The 12830-nt window shown below is 33.7% G+C and overlaps 1 protein-coding gene across 4 annotated transcripts in view; it reads left to right on the plus strand.

Annotated features, from left to right (window-relative positions):
• Positions 1 to 335: 335 nt before the first annotated feature.
• g (adaptor-related protein complex 3, delta 1 subunit-like garnet) overlaps positions 336 to 12830 on the plus strand; it is a 281738-nt gene continuing 269243 nt past the window's right edge. For 2 of the 4 annotated variants that reach the window (XM_089232769.1, XM_089232770.1), the window contains exon 1: positions 437 to 696. In XM_089232769.1, coding sequence (XP_089088895.1) covers positions 577 to 696 — 120 coding nt within the window. In that variant the 5' untranslated portion in view covers positions 437 to 576. Of the gene's footprint in view, positions 697 to 12830 lie in introns of all 4 variants that reach the window. The other 2 variants (XM_089232772.1, XM_089232771.1) reach the window with 2 other exon arrangements.

Below are 12830 nucleotides of genomic sequence, written 5' to 3' on the forward strand. Positions count from 1 at the left end.
TATGATTCCAGCGGCATCACGAGGAGGGATTGAAAACTGTCTTTGTCCAACACAAACCACCAAATGGTTCAGGCAACAGTTTTTAAGGGAAAGGAAAGCTTACTTACGTTATTTCCGTTCTTCCGTTTCCCTTTTTTCATTCAGGGGAAAGGAGAGAAGTTACTTCAAATCCATCCCTCCGTTTCACTTTTTCTGACGTGGATCTGAAAATTCACGACCCCGACTAAGAAGTTTCGCTTCAAAAAATCACGTAAAAATACGTGACGTATGGTCACCCATGATATTATTGACCTAGCTAGGATGGTAGAGATTACGTCACGTCACTTTATCCATGCAATCGTAATCTGTTACGATAGCCAACTGTGCTGTGATGTGAGTCAACAGCAGTACCATTTACCATACTGTGCTGTGTGCACCTTGTTTGTTATGTAACTAGAACTGAATGAGGTGTGTCATTTAACTCAGTATCTACAAGGTACCTTTAAATTAATTATTAAAAAACCGCCTTGATTTCGTGGCTGTGAGCTATAGTGCTGGTTTTAGTATCGCATGTGATGTGAACAAATTCTGTTGCTAATGCCCGAGCGTATATTTCAAAACATGGCACTTAAGAAGGTTAAAGGCAACCTGGAACGAATATTCGACAAGAATTTGACCGATTTGGTCAGAGGTATTCGTAATAATAAAGACAACGAAGTAAGTATCAATGATCATGAGCTTAATCATGATTGATCTTATCAAAATGATGACAGATATATATATCGCTCTGCAATGTTTTTAGAACAAGCACAAGATTAAAGTACTAATAAACATCATTCGTCAGTATGAGATAATTCTCACTCGCTGTTGGAATTAAAAACCTTTAAAGATTTCATTTGTCCCATTAAATGTCTTCATTATAGTTTAGCTACATAAGATGTTACACAGATTTTTGTTCATTGGAAGTTGTCACATGTCTGGGCATACACAGAGAAGCCTAAGCTGTATGTGCTCCCCATAAGAATCCCATTTTCAGGGCTGCAACTAGGTGAAAAGCAGCTGGGTCTGGTGCCCCAGGCACTAAACCAGAAGGGGCATCAAATTCACGTTTTAACTGCTGCTTCCAATGGCAAAGGACACCAAAATACCTGTTTGCTCCAGGGGACAAAGTATCTAGTTGCGGTCCTCCACATTGTGATAAACTTCAATTGGGCAGGCTGGTATTCCACTTCAACCAGGAGTCGATTCAAGGATGTGTTAGTAGGGGACATTAATTGTGCACAGGAGTGTCCAGTATTTTACAAGATACCAATTAACAAATTTTTCCCATGGTAAGGGGCAATCGCCCCCTCTTTAACTGAGCATGACTTTAAAAGATATTTTTCAAAAGCTTTATGTAGAAATGCGAGAGAAGAATATTCTCCTGGATGTAAAAATTGAAGAATGATCAAGAATATTCATTTTTTCTTTTAAATAATGAAATTTTTTATACTAATTTTGTTTATATTAGAATAGAATTAGAATTTATTGACAACACATACAAAAAGGGGGGGGGGAGTAACACATGAATAAGGGAAAAACAATCACAATGGGAGGAGGAGAAAATCAATGTATATATCCATATTAGACCCAAGAGATCTATATGTGATCTGTCCAGAGTCGAACTACAAATAATTCCAACGTTGGCAAACACATGCTATTGAAACATTATATTCATCATTATAAATATACTAAATGATATAAGTTGATCAAACAATAGGTACAGTATAAGGTATGGTTAGTATTTTTATCCAATGGTGTTTTTCTCTTTCTTACTTTTTTTTTTACATATAACTGTAGCATAGAAGCGTAAGAGAGACAAAACAAACCTGTTTACAATGGCAGATTAAAGTTGGTCGAGGCCCCGGGCGCAAAAGAAAATATTGGGCCCAGGGTTGGGGTTTTGGACAGGACACATGGGAAAAACTATCCAAAACGTCCAAGTTTCAAAATGTTATGTGGAAACCTTTGTTTTTTTTTTGGTTTTTTTTCCATGATACTAACATTGAAAAAAAATACTAGCAGAACTAAATCAAAAATATTTCAAAAAGGTGTCATTTGGTTTTTTACTTAGTTGTTTCATTAAATTTATGGTTTTAGGCTGGAAATCTGATAGTAAATTAATATCACTCATATAACTGTTTAAATAAACTCTGTTTTCAATTTTTTAGTTTGTTGTAAATGTTATTTCTACTTCACATCTTATTTTTCATGTATGATTATGAAGCAGGTACTATATTTAGGACAGTGCTTGTCCAAAACCCTGCCGCATCTGTGCAAACATTTATCTTTAAAAAATACATTATATTGAAGGTACCAAATATGCATAGTCATAGTTATAATCATTGCATTATTGTGAAACTAAACATAAATATTTTTATTAGATACCAATATAATGATGTGAATAAATATCAATGGTGTAGCGTTTATTTAATGCAAATTGTTCTATTTTGACTTTTCAAACTGTTTTCTTTAAATTTTCAAGTGAACTTTCTATTTTACATTATCAATTTTCAAAAACTAATTATAAATAAAGGAAAATGTCCGAAGAAAATGAGGGCACTATGTAGCACCTACACACGACTAACAGAACACAATTTCACAAACACTGATTATGCCTACATGATGATAAAAGACACCAAGACCCAAAATTTTTGTTTAAATTGTTGCTCTTATGAGGCTAGAAGCTAATATTTCACCGAATAAATTCAAGCTATATTCACAATTCTATCACATGGGGGACAACAGCAATAAGGAAAACACTGGACGAAGGCTTATCAAAAGACTGTCTTTAACACATTGTTTTTTATTTTCGTTTCCCCCAAGTTATGCATCAATTGAAAGAATATTTTCAAATTTTGTTATCTTAGAAATCATCTTGGCACAGATAAGGCAGCTAAATTAGTTATGTGTTATCAAATGTTAAATGGCGCAGCTGCGCTTGATTATTAGTGTTCGATTATTACGTAAGCTTAATTTCATTCTGTAGTCATATCTATTGCTTTTTTTTAATTTTCATGTGACAAATTTCTATCCCATTCTTGTATTTTTTATGTTTCCATAGATCTAATATTTAACCTTAAGACAGTTCAGTTTTCAATTGTTTGATAACCTGATATCAGTCATATAACCTTTTGCACATACTTAGTCCTACAATTTAGTATTTTGATCGCTAGATATATTTCAATGTTATGCGCAATAAGAGTATCGTTTTAAGTATCAGTGGTTATCTAGATAATTTAATAACAAATGAAATGACAAATTCATAATACATAAATGTCATAAATGAAATTACATAAATTCATAATATATAAATGTTACAAATGAAATGATATTGACTATGTACTGATGAGCATTGTCATGGAGAATGAGTGACACAGCCTCAAGCAACTGAGGTCAGGTTTTGTGCATTTCTCTGTTCAGTTTTTGAATGACTTCATAATAGTACACTGCTGTGACACTTTGTTCGTATGGAACACTTTCATGATGATTCTGAGGTGATCATAAGCAATTGTTTCACCTTTGATTGAACTTGTCAAAATTTTTTTCATTGTAGGGAACTTTGACCAACCAACTCCATTTGTTGGACTTTGATTTAAACTGGCCATTCCATCCGAAACTGTACCACAGTCCACTTTTAATTCACAGGAAACTTTCTTTAAATTATTGTGAATTTCTGTTAGATTTTTGCCGTGAAAATTTTTGAACTTAATGTATAATGTTTGATCCTTAACAATCGCAGTACCCAAAATTGATGCTGGTTCCATTTATTGTATTAATTTTTTACAGCTTTTTCTGTTGCAATTCCTCAGCTACTTTTTTCACAGTGCATATTTTGAGCCATCTACTAACACCTGTAAAATTTTCTTTAACTTGCGTTGCTAAAGAAAATTACACTATCGATGAAACAAAAACACGTGCTTTGTCCTGAAGCCTTGAACTACAACTGATGTAATTTTCACGATCGATGCATCATTCACTTTGTAGTATTGCCAGTGAAATGACTTATGAAATAACCTTTATTCTCCTGATCAATTGGACCCTGATATAATGATTTCCCCTATTTAATGAATAACATTGTTCATTTGTTCCAATTCATTAAATCAGGATTCGACTGTATATTAGTATCATAAAAGGAAAATTGATTGATTTTTGTGTCTTATTTTTATAACTTGAGCGCAGTTTTTATTTTTTGACAAGTTTGTGATAGTTAAAGACAATTTTTTTTTAATTTGGTAGAAAGTAGACTATCTTGATTTAAATCATATCATTTTAAAAAAATCACTGATTTAAATCAGATACTTTGATTTAATAATTTTGAATAATATGTAGGGTCAGAGACCATATTTCCTTGATAAAAATACATGAAATTTGATTCACCAATACAGGACATTGTCACCAAATTATGGTGAAATTGCCAATTATGACACAAAACTAACAAGAATTTTCTAAAATAACACAAATAGCTATTTTCGATCTCCAAGTTTGAAAAGATTTTCAGAATAAGTTCATTTGTGGTATAACTTCCCAATATATTTTTTCTCAATCGATTCAAATTTATTTTTTTCATCTTTACCCAACCTTTCTCCCTCAAGTGAAGGGGAAAAGACTGCTACACAGAACATTTTCGCATATTTAATTACAGTTTAACTTTGTGCTCTGAATGTGTTTATTCTGCAAAATATAAAAATGTTTTTTATATTTTGTGTTTTAAAATATCATTTTTACATTTATTTTTGTACTTTATACAATTTCAAATATTTAAATTGTGTGATGTATTACGAGTAAATAGATAGTGAGGTTCTCATATTTTAATCATTTACACATTAATATTTAAACAAATATGATGAAAGTATTTTTTTTAGGTGAAGTCAGGTTACCAGAGTTAATTTAGTTTTTCCTCTGAAGATAAGAAAATTTTAGAGAAAGGTGTTTCTCTCTAGAGTCTCTTTACAAAAGTAAAGTTGTGTCAACTGCATAGACAGATTTTTATACGTGGAATGCAAAGCCATAACTAGGATTTTTGCTGCCCGGGACGAAAATGATTCAGCCGCCGCCTTGAGCAAACGTTATTTTGTCGCCCCCCCCCCCACACAGCTTTAAATTCTATATTTTTATAACAGTGTTCTTTGTTCCCACCTAAAATTGCCATACAGGGTAGTTGCTTCCTTTGCCCCCTCTAATTACGTCCCTGTGGAGTGTACTATCGACTTAGGTCTTCCAAAGTCGATTTTTGTGGATGTACTACTGACTAGGAAGTAGGCAATACACTATCAATAAGAATCACAGTTGATTTTTTCTTAAAAAACCACAGTTGGTTTTTTTATGTGTCTCTTTTCAAAAGTAAGCTAATAATTAAAACCTTTAAAACTCTAATTTTTCCAATTGATGCATTTTTAATCATGCTACCAACATAGAGAAAAGTTTATTGGCTCGTGCTTGTAATGAATGCTTTTGTTCATTCAAGATGGTTCTTTTTCAGAGGTATTACAGCAATATTTTATAATATTCTGGAATATTTTTAAGTTGATTAAATTAATTGATATCAGTTGCTATGTGCTTCTTTGATTTTTGTTATAGAGTACACATTTCAATACTGTTTTAAATGTAGAATGATTTGTGCTTATATGTCGGTATGTTAATAGGATTTTTTTCAAAGCAAGATCTTCAGAACTTAACATTGTTTATTAGCAGGGCTCCCACTTGTCCTACTTTTTGGTAAAATATCCTACTTTTGTCTTATTTTTCCGGTTTTGTCCTACTTTTCCTACCAAATCTTATCTACAAAATTCATGTAATTGGTTTTAATTGATCAGGGTATTATTGATATATAGCCAAATAATACAAATGTTGCAGATTACAATTAATGATTCTGCCGAAGCAGAAATTGTATCGTTTTCAAAGGTTATTTGGGGGTTATATGTGGACCATTTGGTTTATTAATTTTTTATTTTGCTTAATTTGAGTGTTCAACAAGTAGAGTAGTCATTAAAAACTTCTGTCTAGATGAGAAAAATTTGTATTTACTTTTCATGGTCTAGGACCGCGAAAAGTTAATATTTCAAACTTAGAAAAATGAGTAAATATTGAATTTAAATTTAAAAAAATCTTATTTGATATTTTTTTGATAAAAATTATCAACCCTGGTAGAAATGAATTTTTAATATGTTACTTTCATCAGAATTTCCTTCTCCATGCCTTTTTCTTTGAGTTTTTGGGAAGTAAAATTCATGTATCTTGTCTGAAACACAATCCTGCTGAAATGCCAAAAGTGAGTGATATGAAAAGCAAGAGTTTTTCTTATTTATCTGTATACAATTCCTTAAAAAAAGCAAGGTGGTGTGTAGGCTACCAGTGCTATATGACAGAGCTGGACAAATTACAAGTAAATCCAAGTGTCTGAACAGTTTTTTTTGGCATCAAATAGTTTTTTGCCTAAAAAAAGGTTAAAAATTATCCTGCTTTTGACTTTTTTAAGGGCATAGTGACTCTTTTGTGTTGGCAGGTATGCTGCTATAAATGCCAAACATTTTTTGCTGCTCTCAGCCTGTAATTTATTAACTAAAGAAAGAAAATTTTAGGTGCCAATACCAATTTTTTAGTTGCCATGGAAACCTGGCGCCTCAGATTTGTCCAGACCTGCTATATATGATACAGGTGTCCTTCACTTCAAGTAATTAATTGATTCCATGAAATGGTCGCGTAAAGTGAGTTGAATTTAACACTGGAATGATAGGGATAAGGGGTTGATTTTCTTCAGAAAGATTAAAATAATTTAACCAAACAGCAAATGAATTTTTAATGAATTATTCAAACTTATGAATAAATCCTGTGAATTTAAGCAGCAAATTAAATTAGTACTTATTCTGTCTTCACTGCTTCTGATTGATTTGGTGAGTGCAGGTTTTTTTTTTTTTACCGAAGAGCCTGGTACGATAGGCTGATAACTCTCTTTTAATGAAATAATGGTGAATCCGCTGACAAGCAGTATTTTTGGTCTAATTATTAAAGCTTTAGTAGCAAAGCCAGCTAATTCCGCAGAAAATTATAGTTTCATTGGAACTGCTTTTTTCAATTAAATTTTTCCTGCCTTCATCATGTGTTGCAAAAAGTTGCTCCTCAGTGAAATCTGGTGAGTTGTATCTGAGAATTTGTCTTGGCTACATCATCAAATGCAGTGTATTTCATCGTCAAAAGATTTGTATATAGCTATGTTCAGGGATGGGATTGCTGCACCATTTGCAATTTCCTGCTACATACTGCGTCACAACGTTGATTTTCCAAGAAAATTTGGCGCTTCTGCGCAAATCGGGGTTCTCTGAACTTCCTCTCTGCAACTTTCACTTTCGATGACATCATTTGAGTCATGCTGTGACGTCAATCTCTGCGTTACTACTGTAACTTATAGAAAACCTTTGCGTATGTTTTGGTTTTTTTGTAGAATTCATCAAGATAACCGGTTCTGCCAAGGTTTCCTGTAGTTGGGTATGAACATAGTGTGTCCGTATTTCAGATTCCGAAAATCAGCGTCGTCTCTGATTGATTAAAAAACCAAATTTCAAGCTAAAAAAGTTGGGGTTTTAACCAATCGGAGACGATGCAGGTTTTTGGAATCTGAAATGCGGATGCACTATGTTTGCACTATCAAGGTGGAGGGAGTATGACATCAGTGGTCTTCGCCTTGGCAGTGCTGAGACCGTCATCCGCAACATCATTCTTCGGAAGATCACGTGACTCTGTGAAAACACACACAATCCCCAGTTATTTTGTTATGGCATAAATAGGAGTTTAAAACAATAAATGACAGAAATGATTTTAGCATCGATGAGATAATTCCAAAATTAATGAAAGAAAAATTCTCTAGTTTTAATGAAAAAGAGAATTTCAGTTTCAAAATAAATGAAAGTTATAATTCCAGCATTAATTAAAAAAATAATTTCAGCATTAGGGATAGAAATAATAAATAAAGGCAATAATTCCAGAATTATTGAAAGAGAATTCCAGAATTAATGAAGGAAGATTCCAGACTTAATGAAAGAGATAATTCAGCATTGATTCAAAAGTAAGGAGTCCAGATCAGACTCATCTCGACTGCATCAAATCCAGAAAGTCCTTTCAGATAAAAGGGTTTTGGTGAAAGCTTTTTTTCTGAAAGAAGCATCTGAACTTTTCAATGGTTTTCTGACATTATTTCAAAAAGAGGAGCCCCTCGTACACATTTTGTATGATGAGCTAGGAGCTCTTGTTAGCAAAATTATGGCACATTTCCTGAAATCTGAACATATTCAGAATGTTAGAATTGCTGAGCTCCAGAATGTAGCTATAGAAAGCAGTGAGAACTGGAGGAAAAATGTGGTTGTTGGTGCTGAAATAGAATCCAATCTTGCTGAGTTGAGGGAATGTTCTCAACAAAAAATTTCTATTAGTTGCTAGATCATGAAGCACTTGCTCAAACTTTTACTTTTTGAGGACACCATGCTGGAAAAAAATGAAGTATTTGCATCCCGTTTTCCGACTGGAAAACTTCATTATCACGTATTAAGTACATTGTTTCTCAAAACTAACGCAAGTTGTTTGTCCTTCACATACCCCTGTTCTCTTGGATGAATGGATTTCTCTGCAGTGTGAAGATATACAGATGAGTTATCAAAGGTTAGATAAGTATTGGGGATCTATATTTGATCTGAAAAACTGGGATGGAAGTGCAAAGTTCAAAATTTTGCTTGTGCTTGTCAAAGGCTTATTATGTCTTGCCCACATGGAAATGCAGACTGCAAGAGGGGCTTTAGTGTAAACAAGCATTTCCTGCAACATAGATCAAATCTGTACAACATTCTCAAAATGCTAAAGATATTGATGTCGATGCCAATCTTCTGAAAGCTGTTCACAGCTTGCATCAGAAGTACCAAGACAGACTTCAGCACCAAAAAACTTTTGATAAGAAAGTTCCACAACCAGATGAGAATTAAAAACTAAAAGCAGAAGAAAGGGAGTTGGAAATTCAGTTATCATCAAAAACTATGCTGAACACTGCACAGAAAATTATAGAAGTGGGGATAAAGAGAAAAAACTTTGTAGACATTGAAAGTGGGCAAGTTCGTCTAAAAAAAAACAAAACAAAAAATGTGTAGTGTTCTTGAAAAATTGGAGGAAAGCAGAGTCATGAGTCAACAGAAACAGAGTCAACAAAATGTCATGGTTTTTTTTATGTATGCTTATTTGTTTGATCTGTAAACTTTTTCCTTTTACGCCCAACTTGGATTATGTGACTAATTTTTACGTCCCTACAAGTGGATGCAAGTTTTAACAAATATATAAAACTGATTTTTGATGCCGGAACCCTATAACTGGTTAAAATGTTCAAAATTTAATAATCTGATTATCTTGGTTCAAAAAATTTTCATTTTTCACAAAGGTAATAATTCGATTCCATGCACTGCTCCGAATTCACAGATTGCTGCTCCGAAACACTAAATTTACTGCTCCAAAACTGCTACAAAAAGAGTCAACAGCAATCCCATCCTGTATGGAATAAAGTTACTCCAAGTAAAATTTTGCAGGTTGGAATTCCAAAAATCAACTTTGAAAAATTGTGTTATAGTGAAACCACATGAAATGAAGAATACTTGTATATGATTATGGTTGTGTATCCTCTTCTTTTCTTCACATTTGTGACTTCACTACTCCTACAGTTGCGGAACAGCCTTTCATTCGTATCCAGACCGAAAAGAAGTACAAAAGACCTACTCAAACTCTTTACAACATTTCTTTTCAGATTTTATCTCTTTCATTTATCTGTCCTGTTCCCACTTTCCCGTTCCTAAAAATTAGTCTCATGAAATAGGAAAGAGCAATTTTTTCCCCTTCAAGCTCTATGTATAGTTTTTCTCACATTATACTACATAGGATTATTTACCATTACAGAGTTATTAAGAAGCCACCAACAAATAAGGCAAATACATGAAAAATACACAAACCCTTAATGCATTTTAACACCAATGGGGTGTCGTCTTCAGAGAAAAAGATATATAACCACTTATGCTGACCGAGGATCCCCCTTGGATTGAATTCCAAATCTTAACTCTCAGTTGCTCAGCAAAAAAAAGTATGTTTGTTCATTTCAAACGTGCTGATCAGAATGAAGCTGAGAGCCTGCATATAAGACTAATGCAGCCTCCTGATTGGATGCTTGTGAAATGGAGGTACCCGATTGGTCTATTTGAATTTTCTTAGAATTCCTACTCATAATGAATTTAAGCCATGGTGCTGCAATCGGTGGTGTTGATTTATTGTTGCTTTGCAGACATATTTTTGAAGGCTTGAATATGTGTTCCCTCGTAGAAATTTAAATCGGCTATGGACTTTACTTTGTGGAAAACTCTCGCTTCCTGAAGTTTAAATTGATGGCTTTCTTGCCAACAGTGAACAGCGATGGTAAATTTTTCACATTCCTGATTCTTAACACAGCGAACGTACTTATTTAATCTTGCTTTTATGGGTCTCCTTGTCTGTCCTACATAACCAAGAGAGCAATCACCACATGGAATGTAATAAATGCTCCATTGTTTATTCTGTGGTATAGCATCTTTAGGGGTTTGAAACTTAAGTTTTAGTAGGCAAACAAACACAAACATTTGTGGTTCTTAGGTTAAACTTTTTGAGAATCAGGTTTTATCTTGAGGGAGACTAAGGTACAACTACATTTTCTTTGAGTGGCCTCTCTGTGATATTTTCTGAAGTGTTCTCTTGTTGGTTTCACGAATTTTATACTTATTTCCTCAACGATCTTAGTGTTGAACCCCTGTTTTTCGCAATTGCTCTGATGGTTTCAAGTTCACGGTCTAATGTGTTCAAATCTGAATAGATGTTAAATGCTCATGCTACATAAGTTTAGTGTGTGACCCATAGAAGCAAGATTAAATGAGCACAATTGCGGTGTTAAGAATCAGGAATGTGAAAAATTTACCATGTGATAAGTGCTTAACTATCTTTTTCTCTGAAGATCACGCCTATTAGTTTCGAAATGCATTAGGAGTTTGTGTCTTTTTCGTGTATTAACTTATTATTATTAACATATTTAAATACATTGGTAACTTAATATTCTTGAGCAAAGTTGATCTACTCTTCCATTACAGAGTTACTATTATGGATAGGCCTACTATTACAGAGTGGAAGGTTCCCTGCCCACTTTTTTTCTTTCATCTATTTCTTTCCCAAGCAATGCTAGAGAAAATTAAATTTTCAACAAATGTTTCCCATTAATTTTTTTATATTACTTTATAAATACCATGGTGTGGCAACATTAATTTTTTTGATCAGGAACGGAAGATCGTAAAAAAATTTCTGAGAATGGCAGGGAAAATTTCCCTAGGGAAACCCTAGTTTGTATGTCATATTTGAGCATTCAGAGACAGTATTTGGATAGGTTTGTGATGGTTGAGGACAATTTTTTTTTGATCTGACAAATAAATTTTTAGAATGTTACTTTCATTAGGAAAAATCAATTAGCTTCAATACCATACTTTGGCTTGAGCTTTTGGACAGTTAAATCCACGTGCCTTGTATGATGGCATCCTTAACTTTGTCCAAAGTGACAAACTACGATATGAAAAATAATTTTTTTCTCTAATTATACTGAGCACTATACTGATAAAAAAAAAAAATCTGAAGTTTTTGATAATTTTTTTTTATATAAACGAATCACAAAATACAAACGTGCAAATACAAACATACACATAGATAAGGACATAAAAACACTTAAATACAAACACTTTGTGACCTCAAGGGACTTCAGTAAGTCCTCCCAGGAGGTCTAAAGGGGAATATAATTGGGTTATAATTGTGGGCATCTGGTTGAGACAGCAGCTTTATAATGACATGTTATATGGTATTTTTGTTTATATATTTACAATTATACAGTGTATGTTAAATAGTTAAATTACTCATTGTGAAAGTCATTTAAAAATACACATACCTATCTATACATATATACACAATCATTACATATTTGAAGTGATCAATAAGAGGAGTTTTGTTATGTATGGTGACTATTACTGAACTTGTCTTATTCAGAGCACCCCATAGCTCAAACCATTCATTAGATTGACACCAGAATTGCTACACAGATTGTGGGGGGGGGGGGGGAGGTAGAACCAGTGACCGAAAGAGCGTTTCTCCTTACATTCCTCAAGTTACGGATAGAATTGGATGACACCTGAGAAAATTTGGCATCAAGATCATGTTCAAGCCAACTAAATAGCTAAGTGAATGTCTCAGGTCGGCCAAAGATCAATGGGATGGACTAAAAACAGCTGGGGTTTACCGTATCCCATGCAGTTGTGGAGAAGTGTACAAAGGCACTATAAAAAGATAGATATATCGACCAGATTAGAGCCGAGCAAACGAAATTGTAGACTGGGTCAGGTTGACAAGTCAGCCGTAGCAGAGCATGCCGTGACCAAGGATCACAAAATTCTCTTTGTGAACATCCAATGCTATCCAACAACATGAGATATTTTCCACGTATTTTTAGAAAAGCAATCGAAATTTAAAAGCACAAGAACTGCTTCAACAGAAAGTAAAGGAGGATGAAAATCAACAGTGTTTGGTTTCCCATTTTAAAAATGATGAGATTGAAACTCAAGCATTATTCAGAGCCCTTAAGAACAACTTCGGCCAATGGGGAAAATCTGGCTCAACAGACCAGTTCCAACGAGGCAGTGTGATTCAAGCAGAGAGGAAGTGTAAGTAATAGCCTTTTGCTCGCCGTTATGTGATTCTTGAAAATGTTCGCTACTCGTGTCAACGAAACG

This window comes from Pholcus phalangioides, unplaced genomic scaffold (assembly GCF_987345545.1).
Source record: "Pholcus phalangioides strain wild (caught in Gottingen) unplaced genomic scaffold, Ppha-v1.0 ptg000007l_1, whole genome shotgun sequence".
NCBI lineage: Eukaryota > Metazoa > Arthropoda > Arachnida > Araneae > Pholcidae > Pholcus > Pholcus phalangioides.